This window comes from Rattus norvegicus, chromosome 6 (genome assembly GCF_021556685.1).
Source record: "Rattus norvegicus strain SHRSP/BbbUtx chromosome 6, alternate assembly SHRSP_T2T, whole genome shotgun sequence".
Classification (NCBI taxonomy): Eukaryota; Metazoa; Chordata; class Mammalia; order Rodentia; family Muridae; genus Rattus; species Rattus norvegicus.
In genome coordinates, this window is record NC_141539.1 from 79,110,135 (window position 1) to 79,127,859 (window position 17,725).

Sequence of the window (17,725 nt, forward strand, 5' to 3'; positions counted from 1 at the left end):
AATGGTCACATGTCTACTTTTGTGTGACTTTGTGTGTGTGTGTGTGTGTGTGTGTGTGTGTGTGTGTGTGTGTATGTGTGTGTGTGTACCATGTCCTTCCTCCCAGTTGGTTGAGGTTTTTTTCCTTGCCCCCCCACTATTACAATACAGCCTGTAGATAATACTATATACAGCTCTATTCAGTTATGAATAGTAATTAATTACTATACATGGCTACAACTCCAGTCCAATAATTACTACACATGGCTACAACTCCAGTCCAAAGTTGATTTGGTTTGTTTTGGTTTTAAGACAGGATCTGTCTGTGTAGCCCAAGCTGGCCCAAAACTAGCAGCACTCATGCCTCAGCTTCTTGAGTACTTGGATTACAGGCATGCACCATCACACTCAACCCAGTTTTATTTTTGATTGAACATAGAATTACATTAACTTCTTCTTCTTTGCTATTCTGGGTATGCCCAGGACTTTGAACCAGCCATTTAAGTCCAGCTTGCAGTTTGCACGAGGGCTTTTCATAGCCAGACTGTTCTCGGGTTACCTTTATTTTACCTAGTCATCTTTAAAATATAAAAATAAACAAACAAAAACTGTCTTCTCCTCTCATTGTCATTTAGAGACCTCTCAACCGCAAGATGGTGCCCCAGAATAACTGAAGCTTTGGTTTTTCTCTCCTTCCTAATTAAGCTCTAATTTAGTGAACTTGGGGCAGTTTCTCTGAGTCGGGGTATGGCTGTGAAGACTTAGTTGTGCTTTTCTTTAGACCGTGTCTTCCTGAAAAACTAGAAACAGTGGGGTTGTGTTGTTTGATTGTGGTACCAGTGATTGAACCACAGAGCTCGTGGTGCTCCACAGGTGCTCTACCTTCAAGAAAACTGGTGCTCCACCACTGAGGAACTGGTGCTCCACCACTGAGAAACTGGTGCTCCACCACCGCTGAGAAACTGGTGCTCCACAGGTGCTCTACCTTCAAGAAAACTGGTGCTCCACCACTGAGAAACTGGTGCTCCATCACTGAGAAACTGGTGCTCCACCGCTGAGAAACTGGTGTTCCACCACCGCTGAGAAACTGGTGCTCCACAGGTGCTCCCCCACCAAGCCAACATGGCCCTGTGTCACATTAGACAGGCTCTCGCTAAGTTGCTCAGGATGGCTGGCCTGGGATTTGAGAACCTCCTGCCTGGGTTTCTGAAACACTGGATCATTGGTATGCAGCACCATTCTGGGCTTCAACATGTGCTTTAACATTCTGAATATTTTTGCAAGAACTTGTGGTAATTCTTACGCGCGTACACACAATAAGTGAGTTTTGAAAGACAGATGCTTTTAGTGTCTTTAAAGTGTTGACTTCCTAAATCATACTTTTGGTTTATCATTATTATTACTGTTGCTCTTATGCTGTGAGGTCTTTCTGAATAGCCCGCGTTGTCCTGACACTCACGTATTCCAGTCTGGACTTGAACGGCCTCCGTATGCTGAGTGCTGGGGTTGCAGGCATGGACTGACATGCCTGGCTCCTGATGTTGGGCATATTCTTTAGCTAATCAGAACTTGTTTATTAACCATCAAATATATGTACAGACAGATCTTATATTTTCCTAGGCTTGATAGGCAAGTAAGAAAAAAAATAAGTCTCTTACTAGAATTTTGTACACTATGGTGACACCCATATGCTTTACACAAAGAGAAAGCTAAGAAATAACTATGAACATGCACAGAATTTTGAAGCAAAAAACTATATTTTTAAACAATTTTAAAAGAATTATTGGGGATTACAAGCTGGTACAAACACTCTGGAAATTAGTCTGGTGGTTCCTCAGAAAATTGGACATAGTACTATCTGAGGATCCAGCTATACCTCTCTTGGGCATATACCCAAAAGATGCTCCAACATATAACAAAGACACATCCTCCACTATGTTCATAGCAGCCTTATTTATAATAGCCAGAAGCTGGAAAGAACCAGATGCCCTTCAACAGAGGAATGGATTAAAAAATGTGGTACATCTACACAATGGAGAACTGCTCAGCTATCAAAAACAATGACTTCATGAAATTCATAGGCAAATGGATGGAACTGGAAAATATCCTGAGTGAGGTAACCCAATCACAGAAAAAAAAAAAAAAAAGCCACATATGGTATGCACTCACTGATAAGGGGATATTAGCCCAAAAGCTTGGAATACCCAAGATGCAATTTACAGACCTCAAGAAGAAGGAAAAACAAAGTGTGGGTGCTTCAGTCCTTCTTAGAAGGGGCAACAAAATACTCACAGGAGGAAATATGGAGACAAAAGAGTGGAGCAGAGATTGAAAGAAAGGCCATCCAAAGACTGCCCACTTGGGGGGATCCATCCCAAATACAGCCACCAAAACTAGACAATATCGATGAAGCCAAGAAGTGCATGCTGACAGGAGCCTGATATAGCTGTCTCTTGAGAGACTCTGCCAGAACCAATTACAGAGGTGGATGCTCTCAGCCAACCATTGAACTGAGAACGGGGTCCCCAATGGAGTAGTTAGAGAAAGGACTGAAGTAGCTGAAGGGGTTTGCAACCCCATAAGAACAACAACAATATTAACCAACCAGACCCCTCAGAGCTCCCAGGGACCAAACCACTATCCCAAGTGAACACAGGAATGGACCTATGGCTCCACCTGCATATGTAGCAGAGGGTGGCCTTGTTGGGCATCAGTGGGAGGAGACCTTGGCTTGATGCTCCAGTGTAGGGGGAATGTCAAGGTGGGGACGGGGGGAGGGTGTGAGGGGGGGAGCACCCTCATAGAAGCAGGGGGAGGGGAGATGGGATAGTAGATTTCTGGAGGGGAAACTGGGAAAGGGGCTAACATTTAAAATGTAAATAAAAAATGTACAATAAAAGAAAAGAAACATTAACAAAAGAATTAATTGTTGTTATTGCTGGTGGGGAATTTGCCACAGCACACGTGTGGAAGTCAGAAGACAACTTGGTGGGTTGCTCCTCTCCTTCACCATTATATGGGATCTGGGGCTGCACTTGGGGCCCCAGACTTGATAGCAAGTACCTTTGCCTGCTAAGTCATCCTGGTGCCCTACAAAAGCTGCATATTACTAACTAAAAACTTGCCTGGGAATCTCCACTCTGGCCCTGGCATTCTTTCTTTCTTCAGCAGACAAATATTCATTTGTTCTCATTCCAAACTGGTAGTTAGGGGCCATAAAGCAACTGCTTTGTAAAATCGTATTTGCAGTAGAGTTGGGTTTACTCCAGGGTAAGCATAAGCTATACCAGTAGACAGTAGCGGCAGTAAAGATACACCAGTACACGTGTAGCCAGGGACAGCGCTTCCCTGTGAGAGCTCGGCTGCTGTTTAGGGACAAGGCTTCATCCAGCCTTTCTCCTTTTGTCATGTTTGGGAGTTTTGTTTTAGACAGGATCTTGCTGTGTTGAGGCTGACCTCAAACTAGTGAGTGATTCTCCTGCCTCAGCCTCTAGAATAGTGGGATTATAGACAAGGTGTTATACACTTGACTAAACACCATCTTGGCAACCTGAGTTCAAGCCCCAAATCCTACATACAGGTGGAAGGAGAGGGCCTAACCCACAAAGCTGTCCTCTGGCCTCCACGAGTGTGCTGTGACAGATCCCCCATCAGTAATAATAAGAATTCTTTTACAAGTTGTTAAAAGTAATGCCAGATGGTGGTGGCATAGGTCTTCAGTTCCAGCACTTGGAGGTAGAGGCAGGGTTTGAGGCCAGTCTGGTCTACAGAGCAAGTTCTAGGATGGTCAGGGCTACACAGAAAAGTTCTAACAACAAAAAAAACTGTTTAAGAAATACATAGTTTTTGCTTCAAATTTAGACTAATGACTTCTGTCCCATCACTATCTCAGGGAGCTCTAGAGGGTTCAGTTTAAAAACAACTGAATTAGTCTGTCTGTGAAAGCCACACCAGGAACCACTGTGGCATGACCTGGGCAGGGGTTAGGAATTTGTAGGCTGGCCATGGTGATGAGAGGTTATAATCCCAGACCTCAGTGTATGGCGGTGTGAGGACCAGATGTTCAAGGCCACCCATGACTTCATAGCTGGAAGCCAGCCTGTGCTATTTGAGAGCTGTTGTTAAACACACAGCAACCAAGAAGGCATTAACTTTTCATTTTCCTCAGGGTTCAAAAAATGGAAAGTTATTAAAAGCTACTCTCTTCCAGCTACAAGAACCTGCCTAGTTATTTGAATTTCCTTTGTTTGACTGTTTTTCAGCTCCTGGGTATAGTTTCTCAACTGGCCCAGCAGAATCTACAGCTGCTGGTCCTGGGCCGGAAGCACATGCTGAGGCCCAGTTCCCAGTGGAGAAAGGACGAGATGGAGCAGGTGCGGAAGCAAGCCCACTGTTTTTTTGCTGATAACATGTAAGTATGGAGGGGGCAGGTGAGTTAGAGTGGATTCCGGTCATCCGCTCACTAGTTATCTACTCTGTCATTTAGAAATGCATGCCTGTGAGGATGCAGCCATGTTTAAAACAAAAGCAAAGAGATGAAGGTAGTTTACAAGGTCCAACATCCACAGTCGAACAGATGTGCATTCGAGGAAGTCAGCACCCACGAGAAGAGGGGGAAGTGGGTCTGGATTGGGACTGCTACTCAGGATACACACCATAAACTCCTAAGTTGATCAATGAGCTGACACCAACAAATGTAAACACAGTCAGTGTCTGTCCTTAGTGACGACAAGAAAGGTTCTGCCCTTTTAGCCCTGATAGGACAAGTCGTCAGACAGCCTCCTGTGGCCAGTGGTCATTGCTGTGGGAAGGACTCCTTACCTCACCGTCCTCCTCCCTCATACTGGAACAGCAGGGATGCAAAGGTCCTAGCCCGGAGTTAGCTGGACCCTGGTGAAGAAAAGGCCAGTGTGGGTGCGTTAGAACAGGAAAGTAGTCCTCGGGGCTGGGGATGCAGTTGAGCTGGGAGAAAGCTCTCCTGGCATGCAGGAAGCTCCGAGTTCCACCCCAGCTCCCTGTAAAACCAGCTGTTCTGGTATCAGTCTGTAATCTTAGCCCTGTGAGGTAGAAGCAGGAAGATCAGGAGTTCAAGGTCATGCTCTACTATACAGAGGTCATCCTAGAACACATGAGACCCTGTCTAGAAAGCAAGCAAAGGTGGGGGGGAGTTTGAAATCAAAGAGAAGGACCATATTACATAGGACCTCACTGGGGGCCTGCATTTACTCCAATAGAAAATTGCTGTTGAGCTACATCTTCCCAGGAAGCCAAAGGAACATGGAAAGCAGGAGTAGTAAGACAGTGTGCAGTTCATAAGCAGAAAGCAGCTCTCAGGAAGGTGGGACATCCTGGATGGCACATGCGAACCCTCAGTGTGTCCACAGGCCTTGATACTTGGCTGTCACACATAGGCCTTCACACTTGGCTGGCACACATAGGCCTTCACACTTGACTGGCACACATAGGCTTTCACACTTAGCAGGCACACATAGGTCTTCACACTTAGCTGGTACACATAGGCCTTCACACTTGGCTGGCACACATAGGCCTTCACACTTGGCTAGCACACATAGGCTTTCACACTTGGCTGGCACACATAGGCCTTCACACTTGGCTAGCACACATAGGCTTTCACACTTAGCTGGCACACATAGGCCTTCACACTTGGCTAGCACACATAGGCTTTCACACTTAGCTGGCACACATAGGCCTTCACACTTAGCAGGCACACATAGATCTTCACACTTAGCTGGCACACATAGGCCTTCACACTTGGCTGGCACACATAGGCCTTCACACTTGGCTGGCACACATAGGCCTTCACACTTGACTGGCACACATAGGCCTTCACACTTGGCTGGCACACATAGGCCTTCACACTTAGCAGGCACACATAGATCTTCACACTTAGCTGGCACACATAGGCCTTCACACTTGGCTGGCACACATAGGCCTTCACACTTGGCTGGCACACATAGGCTTTCACACTTAGCTGGCACACATAGGCCTTCACACTTGGCTGGCACACATAGGCTTTCACACTTAGCTGGCACATATAGACCTTCACACTTAGCAGGCACACATAGATCTTCACACTTAGCTGGCACACATAGGCCTTCACACTTGGCTGGCACACATAGGCCTTCACACTTGGCTGGCACACATAGGCCTTCACACTTGGCTGGCACACATAGGCCTTCACACTTGACTGGCACACATAGGCCTTCACACTTGGCTGGCACACATAGGCTCTCACACTTAGCTGGCACACATAGGTCTTCACACTTAGCTGGCACACACAGGTCTTCACACTTGGCTGGCACACACTTCTTTGCAGGAATACCTAGCTATCACTTTGCAGGGTGTGCCTTAGCTCTAAGCCTAATGATCATTAGTTTAGAAGTGAGAACTTCAAGCTTTTCTGAATTACACAAAGAAGTTATTCTTATAAAGGTAAAATGGTTCTTGACACATGAGGCAGGAGACCAACTCCTCATTCGGATCACAAACCAAACTACTTTTTTAAGCTAAAAGGGGACATTTCCATTGCTTGAAGAGCAAAAGTCCTATCCCCTCATGCAGTGTTGCTAAGCGTTAGGAGTATAGGCTCGTGTCAGATTGCAGACCTGCTGTGGCCCACCCACAACAGTATTACTTCATGTACAGTCTTCGTGAGGTGGCTGTGAAGGGTAAATGGCTGTAACACACAGAATCTGGCACGGAGTTCAGGAAAGCCTGTGTGTTTATTGTTGTCATCGTTGTTCTTTGTCTTATAGAAAGGACCTGGATAGACCATGGCTGTAACCCAGGAGTCTCCTGGGAGTTGGTCTTGCCCCGTTTTGGGGCCTGCACTTAATGTAAAGACTGATCCACTGGTCTCCTGTGCCTCGGATTTAGATATTTATATTTTAACATTAACTTGCATTCCCTACTAATGTGTCAAGCAAACTTTAAACAAAAAACCAGAGCAGTGTGGTGAATCCCCATAATCCCACTGTAAATGCAGCTTGCTCTAACATTCTACTCTTCTTCATAGAAAACTCCTGGGGACTTTTAGGTTCTTTGTTTTTGGTTTTTTGTTTTGTTTTGTTTTGTCTTTTGGGATTTTTGTTTTGATTTGTTTGAGAAGATCACAGCTCCAGCCCAGGCTGGCCTGAAAGTTTTATGTACCCTCAGTTTTTTGCTGTATTTTAGAGTGTGTCACCAACTAAGGACTCCAAGTGCTTTATAAGGGTCATTCAGATCCTCTGTCAAGAACTCAGAGGCGCCTCCAAGGAAGGTGAGAATATGAGTAAGGACGGCGGAGAGCCTCCTCTGCCTCCTGAGTGTCTGACTGTTCTCCCTTATCTCTGCTGCAGCTCGGAGGACGATCCTTTCCTTCTGTATGCCACACTGAACTCAGGCAGTCACTGCAAGTTTATCACCAAAGACCTGTTGCGGGACCACAAGGCCTGCCTGCCTGATGCCCGGGCTCAGCGCCTGTTCTTTAAGTGGCAGCAGGGCCATCAGCTGGCAATCACGAAAGGGTTTCTGAAATCAAAACTAACCTTCCAGGTATGGAGTCTGTCTCTAAGACATGCTAGCAGACATGTCTAAAGAAGGGACTGTGGTACAGTTTTTAAAATGTCATGAGTTGAAGGTTCAAACTACTTTGTTGTGTTTTAGTTTGGAGTTTGGTAGTTAGCCAGTTCCTAGAAACAGCATCTGTCAGGGCAAAAGGATTCATAGGCCAACCGCAAATTGACTGAGATATTGAAACATGTGGGGTGTCGTGACTGTGCCTGAAACCACGCCTTCACCCACACCAGACACTCACACATTCCCATCTACCTGTTCCCCTGAAATAGCTTGGAATTTCTTATCCTGTCTACTTTTCCTTTTAAGCATCTTTTCCAATTTTTTAATTTAAATTACATTTGTGTTTTTAATTGTGCGTGCATGCATGTGTGGTGAAGAGATTGAGATTGAACTCACAGCCTTGCATATGCTAGGCAAGTCCTCTGACTGAGCTACAGCCTTAGCCCAGTTTCCACTTTCCCTGGGGACAGGGTAGTCCTGGACACACTAAACTCGGGCAGATCTAGACTTTACAGTCCTCCTCTCTGACCTGCCCCCGCTAACATATAGTGTTCTTTTTTCAGTTTTACCTATATGCTTGTATGTGTCTGTGTGGGTATGTGAACATCGGTGCCCAAGGAGGCAGAGGGACGAGGACTTCTGAGGTGGAGTTACAGGCAGCTGTGAGCTTCCCGTGTGGATGCTGGCAACCACACTCTCTCTGGTCCTCTGCAGGAGCAGTGCCACTGAGTCATCTTTTCAGCCCAGGAGCTGAAGACTAAGAGAGCAGATTCTAAGTTTCCTCACTGTGAAAAAATAACAAGTTGGTAACTTACATTAAACAGCTCGAGTAACCATTCCACAGTGTATGCATATTTCAAAATATGTTGCACATAGCACTATAAATGAGTTTAGTGATCTTAAGAATAGGCTAAAACGTGGAACAAATCTATGGGAAAGACTACCCCATGATATCACAGCAATTATAAACCAGCAAAATTGGGACTGTATGATGGGAAATGATTCAAGACAACTGACCTGGCTTCCTCAGAAACGTTAAGAAGTTCAATAAAGATAGAGATGAGAAAGGAGGCTCTGGATTCAAAAGGAGTGACAGATAGCCCAACCTCTCACAAAGGAATAATCCTATGCTACTTCCTGTTTAACAAGCAAACTCTAAAATATATGTATGCATATATACAGTAATGGAGAAAATACAAGCAGTAGAAGTTAGATGAGGCTTGGTAATTGTTGATTATTCTAATGTTTATATTCATACACTCATATATATCTTAATATATGCATTTATACGTGTATTTTAATCAGACAAGCTCTCACCATGGACTGTCTATCCTGAAACTCTCTATATAGCCCAAGCTAGCCTCCAAACCCTCCTATCCCAGTCTCCTATGCTGGGATTACTGGGTATTATGCCACCATGCCTGTCTGATTTCTGTGTGGGTGCTGGGGAAAGGGTAGTAATAGTATCGATCTTAGATTTACACAATAAATGCTATTTTTTTTAGAAGTACTTATCTGCAATTCACTTCCAGATAATCTTTTGAGGGGGCTGTTTTTCTACTTTCTTTTTTTTTTTTTAAGATTTATTCATTTATTATATATAAGTACACTGTTGCTGTCTTCAGACACACCAGAGAAGGCATCAGATCTCTTTACAGATGGTTGTGAGCCACCATGTGGTTGCTGGGAATTGAACTCATGACCTCTGGAAGAGCAGTCGGGTGCTCTTAACCGCTGAGCCATCTCTCCAGCCCATTTTTCTACTTTCTATATTTAATTTTCTCTCTTCTACTTATAAAACCTATAAACAATGAAGCAATCCTATAACTTATAAATGTGACACTTGTATAGAGAGCCCTTAACCTTAAAATGAAGCCCCCTTTACACTTTTATTTTGTTTCTGGTTGCAGGGGCTGGGAGGATGCCTCAGTGGTTAGCGCTCACTGAGTTCAGATCCCTGCGCCCACATAACAAGCCCAGCATGGCCTTGTGCATGCCTATGGTCTCAGCACTGGGTCGAGACAAAAGATGAATGGGGTTTGCTAGCTGCCAGCAAGCAAGAAAGACAGAAGCTCCAGGTCTAGTCTGATTCAAAGGAATAATTAATGTGGAAATTGGTAGGAAAGAGCACACCGTCTGCCTCTGGCTTCTGCGAGTGCACAGGCATGCGCGTCAGAACATAAGCATTCGTACACCACTCACACGGATATACAAGGGAAAGAAGGAAGAAAATCCAGTGTCAAATAAAACACAATCCTCTTTCAAAGAAACGGAAAACATGGGGTAGGGTTGGTAACCCTCTGCTGTTCTCACCATCGGCTCTCTCTTATCCATCAGCATATTCTCAGCTATGACACTGTGGTGCAGACGACTGGAGACACCTGGCACATTCCTTATGATGAAGACCTGGTGCCGAGATCCTCCTGTGAAGTGCCCACCAAATGGCTGTGCCTCCAGAGAAAGACCCCTGCCCCCTGCTGAGTCGTACTGGCCTGGCTTCCTGGCATGACCTGTGTTCTGGAAATAAAAGGATTTTAGTAACACTGTCTGGTTTAGTTGCTTTGCAGTGTCAGGTTGCTTTTTAGCTTTGTGCAGTCTTGTTTATGAGACGGGGTCTTGTTTGTAGGCCTTCGGCCTCCATCCTCCCGCTTTGACTTCCGGAATGCTGAGCTTACAGGCGTGGGCCAACACACCTGCTGTGTACCGTGCAGGAGACATGGGCTTCATGTATTCGAGGCAGGCATTCTACCAGCCGAGCTACATGCAACCCTAGCCCAGTAAGTTGACTTTTGAGTTAAATGAAATGTAACATCTTTTGATCTGTTTGTTTCAGTGGTGTGTTAGTGCAGAGTCTCACCAGTGGTGTCTCACTTAACAGGCCACAGGGAGCAAGTCAGTAAGCAGTGTTCCTCACTGCTTTCTGTTTCGACTCCTGCCTCCAGGCTCGTGCCTTGAGTTCTTGCCTTAGCTTCTCTCAATGGTCTGAGACCCAGGATACCCAAGTCAAATAAACCCTTTCCCCCACAACTTAATTATGGTTAGTGCTTTATCATAGCAGTAGAAAACAGACTAATACAGACTCCAAAAGCCAATAATCTGGGTTTAGAGAGGTGAAGCAATTGAAGACAGATAACATTACTTCCCTGAATGCCACAGCTGATTAGTGAAGATGTTTCAACTATACCCCATTTCTTGGATTTCCAGTCAAGTATTTCTTCTGCTGGGCACTGTAGTTTAGATTAGAGTAGTAATGAGTTTGTAAAATTCATATTATTCAGAAACAAAACTCTTGCCTTCACTTGCGGTTACTTTAGGGTACCCCTGTCCTTTTCCCAGGGGTGTGGTTACCTCTTAGAGCTGCTTGGCATATGTCACCCTGCCACAGTGGCCCTAGGGAGCATTGTCTCCCAAAGACGGCAATGGAACCAGACATTTAGATTGCCCGTTTATGTCTGTCCACTTGACTAAAACCACCCGTCTAAGAACAAGTGAGAGGAGTTGCTTAGGAAGCCATTGTCTCTATTGGTCCTGGTGGTTTGTGCCTGTCACCCTAGCATTCCTAGGGCTGAGACAGGGATTTCACATTCCATACTCACAGAGCTATGTAACAAGACAGTCTCAGTCAGTCAGTCAGTCAGTCAATCAATCAAATCTGTACTATGAGTGAATAGCTGTTTTAGTTGCATAAACACGACACTTTGAACAGGCATTACCTCTGCCACTGGAAACAGTAGAGAGTAATTAAGGGATAGGATATGCCTTAGAAACAGAATGGGCCCAGTGTGGTGTCATGAGCCGGTAATCCCAGCATCCTGGAGGTAGACACAAGGCTAAGGTCAGCCTGGGCTACATAACAAGACCCCGTGTCAGAAAATTGAAGTGCTATTTTTGTATCTCCTGAAGCCTTATTCCCTTGCTCTGTTAGCAGTATTTAAGGTGACAAATGAGTGCTGGGGTTCTACCACACTCAGAGCTTGCCCTCAATTGGTCATTGGAATAAAGATGGAGGGCTTGCTAGGTTGCCCAGGCTGGCCTCTTAGAGCTTTTACACTCAGTACTTCTGCCCTGGCCTTCCAGATATCACTGTGTCCAGCTCCTCATAGCTTAATTTTAGAGCAGGAATAGAGAGGAGGATGGTATGTAGGGTAAGAATTACTTTCTTAATTTCTGTAATTGGCAAATAGATAAGTGGAGTCCTTATCTGGTATCTTGGTTGGTTGGTTGGTTGGTTGGTTGGTTGGTTGGTTGGTTGGTTGGCTTTTCATTTGTTTTTTTGAGACAGGGTTTCTCCGTGTAGGCCTGGCTGTCCTAGAGCTTGTTTTGTAAACCAGGCTGGCCTTGAACTCACAGAGATCTGCTGCCTCTGCCTCTGCCTCTGCCCCTTCCCCCCCCCCTGCCCCTCTGCCCCTCTGCCCCTGCCTTCTTAATACTGGCATTAAAGATGTACACCATCATTACCCCACCCCACCCCCATCTTACCACATCTTACCTATCCTTTGTCAGCCTAGAACTCACAGGCTACTCACAACAAACCTGGTTTCAACTAGGCCTGGAAATACACAGTGACTGTTACCCAGTCACTGCTGATAGCCAGCAATAGTTTGTTACCAGAGTGCCCTCCCCTCGGCGAGATATTCAACTGGATAGACTGAGGCTCCTTTCTTAAGGCAGTGGCTCGCTTTACAGCCCTGGCTGGCCAGAAGCTCACTATGTAGAGCATGCTAGCCTCCAACCTCACAGTTTTCCTACCTCTGCCTTCCCAGTACTGGGATTAAAGGTATGTGAGATACCATGCCTGTATAAAGGGGTTTAGGTATTATTGTTAGTGACGGTGGTGTTTTTATGCTTGCTGGTGAGGATATCAAAGTGTCTAGAAATGCATACCTGTCTGGTCAGGAACCTGCAGCCCTTCACTTGCCTGAACTCCCAAGTGCTAGGTTGTAGGCATGAGCTGCCAAGCCCACTTAGATTGAATTATTAAAATCACGTGAAAGGGCTGGGGAGATGGCTCAGTTGGCAGTGTTTGTTCCCCAAGGACCTGAGGACCTGAATTTGACCCCAGTGCTCACATGCAGAGGCTGAGCATAGGGGCATATGCTTAGAAAGAAGCACTAAGGGAGTGAAGACAGGCTCACTGGTCACCTTGCCTATCAGGTGACCTTTACGACACAGAACAAGCCTGTCGCAAAGTTCAAGGTGGCTTCTGAGGAACAATGATGGAGGTTGCCCTCTAGCCTATTCATGTACATGCACGCCCACATGAACACGGAATAGATAGCTGGAAGTTATTATCATCAGTAGTTAACAGCTGAAAGATTTTTGGTAACTCTGGCAAAAAAAAAAATATTTTCAACTAAGCTAAAATTAATGCACCAGTCTTTTTTTTTTTTTTTTTTTTGGTGCTACTTAAAAAAAAATCTACTCCAAGAAGCAAATGCCTGCGAAGTCACTGGTAGCAACTTAATCGCTAATATGTTAGCGAAATAAATTCAAGATGTCAGGTCAGGCAACCTCATCCCTCTCAACTGAGCAGAACATGATTAGAGATCAAGTTCGGCTGCCATCTAAATATTTAAAGTCCATTACTAAAGGTATCTCAGACTGTCTATGATTACATAAGAATAGAATGTCTGTGTCCACTAGGTTCCAGTGGAATTCCGGACAGTTCTATCCGTTTGGCGTTTCTGGGGCAGGGTTGAGTCCTAGGCTGAGGGGTTGGGACAAAGCATCCACCTCCACGGAACAGCTACTTTTAGGTGGATGATGGCCAATCTCCGAAAAAGTAAGTGCCTAATTGTTGGTTTTCCAGGCCACCTAAGAGGTAGGGAAGGCTGGCTTTTCCCGCTGTGGACTCCCTTTGTAAACTTTGTATACTTTGTAAACTTCGTAAACCCTCAAGGCAGGAAAGAGGCCAGGTCCCCCCACTGAGGAGCTCCAGACGCCAGGCCCCTCCCCTAGACCTCCCTAACTGCCAGAACTGCCTTTCCAGCCTCTGTAACGGTCACTGAAAAGTCATCTCCAATCTCTCAACGGGTCCCTCCCCAAATGATGCTAATTTTAGGTAAAAGGTCAATCCTTGAGCTCCCCTAAACTCAGGACTTTAAATCCCAATCCCATCAACCCTCACCCTGGAAATCTGCACCCTAGAAAGTTACACACACACACACACACACACACACACACACACACACACACACACTCCCCAAGAACCCCTACATAAGCACTGTGCCTTGTCCAATTTGCTGCTGTCTGCCCCTTCCCAGGAGCATAGGCAGCCAGTCCTGGATTTGTCCCTCCTCTCCCTGGGCTCTCCAATAAATCTCTGTATAGGATTCACTACCCACTGTGAACCCTCTCATCTGAAGAAGCAAGGAAAGAGAGGAAGTGGTGGGTGGTGGGGAGGGAGGGTGAGGAGGGAGGACACGGACATTCCCATCCCAGCAAAAAGGCCAGCACTGGCGTCACATGTGTAAAATCTGTATCAGTGGATCTTTCCAAAAAAAAAAAAAGGAAATCATTCTTGGATTTTTTTCCTCTTTGTAACTTTGTCCTAGAATTCAAGGTTCCTTTCCTTTTTTTTGAGAAAGGGTCTCCACCCTGCAGCCCAGAATGCACTATGTAGATGAAGCTAGCATACATTTTTCTCATATTTTATATACATACATACATACACACTTTCCTTGTTCAGTCTTCTGGCATGTTTTTTACATATACATTATTGTTATTGTTAGTATTTTGTTTTGTTTTTTGTTTTTTTGAGACAGGTTTTCTATGTATCTCTAGCTGTCCTGGAACTCATTCTGAGGACCAGGCTGGTCTTGAACTCGGAGATCTGCCTGCCTCTGCCTCCCAAGTGGTATTAAAGGTGAGCGCCACCACCACCCAGCTGTTCTTCATCTACATTGTCCTATACTCATAATGATGGTAATTCACAGACAGACTTGATGGGGAGTCAGACGTAGTGGTGCATGCCGATAGCCCTGGCACTTGGAGCTGGAGGAAGAAGGCTCGGGAGTTCAAGGACTGCTTTAGCTACATGAGACTCTGTCTCAAAACAAACAAGAGTTGACTGACTTAGATTAGGGCACTCCATACTCAAGCTTGCTTGAGTTCAGAAGAAACTGTTCCAGAAGCGGTCTAAAGCGGAAGTCTGCATCCTCTGGCACTTAGTCTATTCCAGCAGGAGTGGCCACATCCTTAATGAAACAGGTCCTTTCCAGCCCGCCCTCCAGTCTCCTAGAGAAAGCTCAGGCCAGGCTGTGTTTGTGAAGAGAACTTGTAAAGAACATAAAGAGCTTTTTGTTATTCCAAGCAAATCACGTGGCTTTTGTAGTTGTTAGTCAAGGCACAAAGGGAAGTTTAGATGAGAAAATTGCTACTGAACATTTTGTACTTCGCAAATGTCAAGAGACTATTTTTCTTTCACTTCCAGAATCATCAGCGTCTCAGCCTCTTCCTCTAGTGATTCTTGGCCCTCTGTTTAATGGCCTCTTTTTCTCTATCCTATCTTTGACTTTTAGTTTTTGAGCAGGGTCTCTCATAGCCCAGGCTTGCCTCAAACCACTATCATCTTTCTGCCTCTACCTCTACCTCCCAGACGGTGCGATAATAGACTCGCTCTATCATATCTGACTCTGTGTGAGTGTGTGTATGTGTGTTTATGTGAGAGTGTGTGTGTGAGTGTGTATGTGTGTGTGAGTGTGTATGTGTGTGTGAGTGTGTATGTATACACATTTTTTAAACAAATAAATGTGCCACATGATATGCAGATGTTCACAGAGGCTAGAAGGAAGCATTGGATCCCCTGGAACCAGAGTTACAGGCTGTTGTAAGCAGCACAGTGTGGGTGCTGGGAACTTGCAATTTCAATCCTCTGGAAGAGCAACAACTGCCAAGCCACCCCTCCAGCTCTCGGGTGTTTTTTTGTTTGTTTTGTTTTTGTTTTGGAGTTTTTTTTAATTACTTAAAATAGCCCTGGTTTCAGAATCTCAAACTTTTCTTCTGCATCCATTCATTTATTCACTTGTTGCATGCTCTTGTACATATGGGAGACAGTCCAGCTTTTGGAGAAGTTGGTTCCAGGCGTTGACTGTAGGTCATCCTGTCTGGAAGCAAATAACTTTACCTACTGAGCCATCCCACGAGCTCAGGATTTCCAAGTTTAAAAAAGATGTCTTTTTTCACATTTATTTTTCACGTGTGTGTGTGTGTGTGTGTGTGTGTGTGTGTGTGTGTGTGTTGTTGTTGTTGTTGTTGTTGTTGTTGTTGTTGAGATTGAACACAAAGCCTCGTCTCTCCACATTAGGAAGTCTCCACTGCCTGCCCCTCCTGGTGTCACCAGGCTTCCCCCTCCCCCTCAGAGCGTTCCTGAGACAGATGGCATCAACAGCAGCATAGTCACCTCGCTTGCTACAGTGTCTGTCTGTCTTTTCTATCCCAGTGGCCAATTTCTGCTCTCTTCACTGCTCTGTCTCATACCACAGTGTTTCTGGGAAGGCCGTGAGGTTATGATGTTGGACAACCCTCTCCTTTGAAAGGCCCTCTTGTCATCTTAACACCTGAAGGTGCTTCCCCAATCTTTTCAGTCTTAACTTGAAAATCGGCTTGCTGGTTGAGCCTCCATCTTCTGTTCCTGAGGAAAGTGGACTTTAAAGGCTGGTTCTAGCTGGAAGTCTAACTGCTTACTGGAGTGTGTGCATAGCCCTGGCACAAAAGGGAAATGAGCTCTAACTGAGGAGGAGCATCCCTGGTGATACCGATGCTGTGGTTTATAATCCAAGTAGAAAGGGGCTCAGTGAGCTCCAAGATTTTATTAACTAAATTACTGAACTGTAATTTTAGAATTACAGTTGTGTGTGAGAAAGAAAACCACCTCAGCGGTCGTCCTCAGGAAAACTATATACCACTCCTTTGATACAGCGTCCTTCATTGGCGCTGAATGGCTGACCAATGATCCTCAAAGGTCGTCCTATCTCTGCCCGCACAGTGACTGGGATTACGAGTGTTTGTCAGGCATTTTATGTTTGTTCTGGAGATAATATTCGGTCTCCATGCTTCTGAGGCAAGCAGGTCACTGGCTGAGCTATTTGCCAGCACCTGTTTGGAATTTCTGTTACAGAATTTCATACTCTAACTTCTGAATTGTGATTTTGTTAAAATGACCATAGGATTGTATTATCTAAGGGGAGAAAAGATGTAATGGAACTTTCTAGAGCAGCGGTTCTCAACCCTCCTAATGCTGCAATCCTTTAATACAGTTCCTCATGTTGTCGCCACCCCTAACCACAAAAGTATTTCATTGCTACTTCATAACTGTAATATTGCTGCTGTTATGAACTGAAGGTAAATATCTGATATTCAGGACATCTGATATGTGATCCCCCAGAAAGGGGTGGACACCCACAGATTAAGAACTGCTGAGAGATATAAACTAGAAAGAGAAGAGCTGAAAAGAATAGAAAACAAAACTCTGTGTTTCCTGCTACAGTTCGCCTCACACTTGCTCCAGAAACACCCTTCTGCCCTTTCCCTGACTTCTCACTCCATATTGATGAACATTTGGATGGTTTCCAGGCCAGGCCTATTACAAATAACCCTGTTTACGACTAATAACAGGGTGGGTGGGAAGCCAATTTCTGGAAGATGTTGTTTTTCTGCTTTCTTTACTTGAAGCCTCATAAAGCCTCCCTTGAACTATTACCAGTAGCCTCCTGATTCGTATGCCCAGCTAGAGTTCACCCTAAATCCTGCTACCTCATTTATCTGTCCGAAGCATAATTCCAGTCATGCTCCTTACTCTGCCGCTCAAAAACATCAAAGAGCCGGGCTGTGGTTGTAGCTCGGCCTAGCACTGGCAGAGCCCTGGGTGCAAGTCCCAACGCCATATAACCAGGTGTGATAGCTCGCACTCAAAAGGAGGAGGAGGAGCAGAAAGGTCAAGGTCATCTTCATCACAGACTATATGAAACCCCATGACAAGCAAGCAAGCAAGCAAACAGCCAACTGTGGTCATGTAAGCCTGTGATCTCAGCACTAGGGAAGTCGAGGCAGGAGAATCAAGAGTTTAAGGCCGTCCTTGTCTACATATAGCAAGTTTGAGGCCAGCTTGGGCAACCATGTGCCGCTGTCTCAAAAAACAAACAAACAAACAAGCAAACAAACACCCCAA

General features: G+C 45.2%; 2 protein-coding genes across 3 annotated transcripts in view; both read left to right on the forward strand.

Annotated features, from left to right (window-relative positions):
- Prorp (protein only RNase P catalytic subunit) overlaps window positions 1–10,098 on the forward strand; it is an 89,224-nt gene extending 79,126 nt beyond the window's left edge. For both annotated transcript variants that reach the window (XM_087552671.1, NM_001106730.2), the window contains 3 exon segments: window positions 4,242–4,390; window positions 7,338–7,533; window positions 9,895–10,098. In XM_087552671.1, the coding sequence (XP_087408797.1) occupies window positions 4,242–4,390; window positions 7,338–7,533; window positions 9,895–10,038 (489 nt within the window). In that variant the 3' untranslated portion in view covers window positions 10,039–10,098.
- A 3,111-nt stretch (window positions 10,099–13,209) lies between these two features.
- Psma6 (proteasome 20S subunit alpha 6) overlaps window positions 13,210–17,725 on the forward strand; it is a 30,962-nt gene continuing 26,446 nt past the window's right edge. Inside the window, exon 1 of the mRNA XM_087552434.1 lies at window positions 13,210–13,339. Within this exon, the coding sequence (XP_087408560.1) occupies window positions 13,318–13,339 (22 nt within the window). The 5' untranslated portion in view covers window positions 13,210–13,317. The remainder of the gene's footprint in view (window positions 13,340–17,725) is intronic.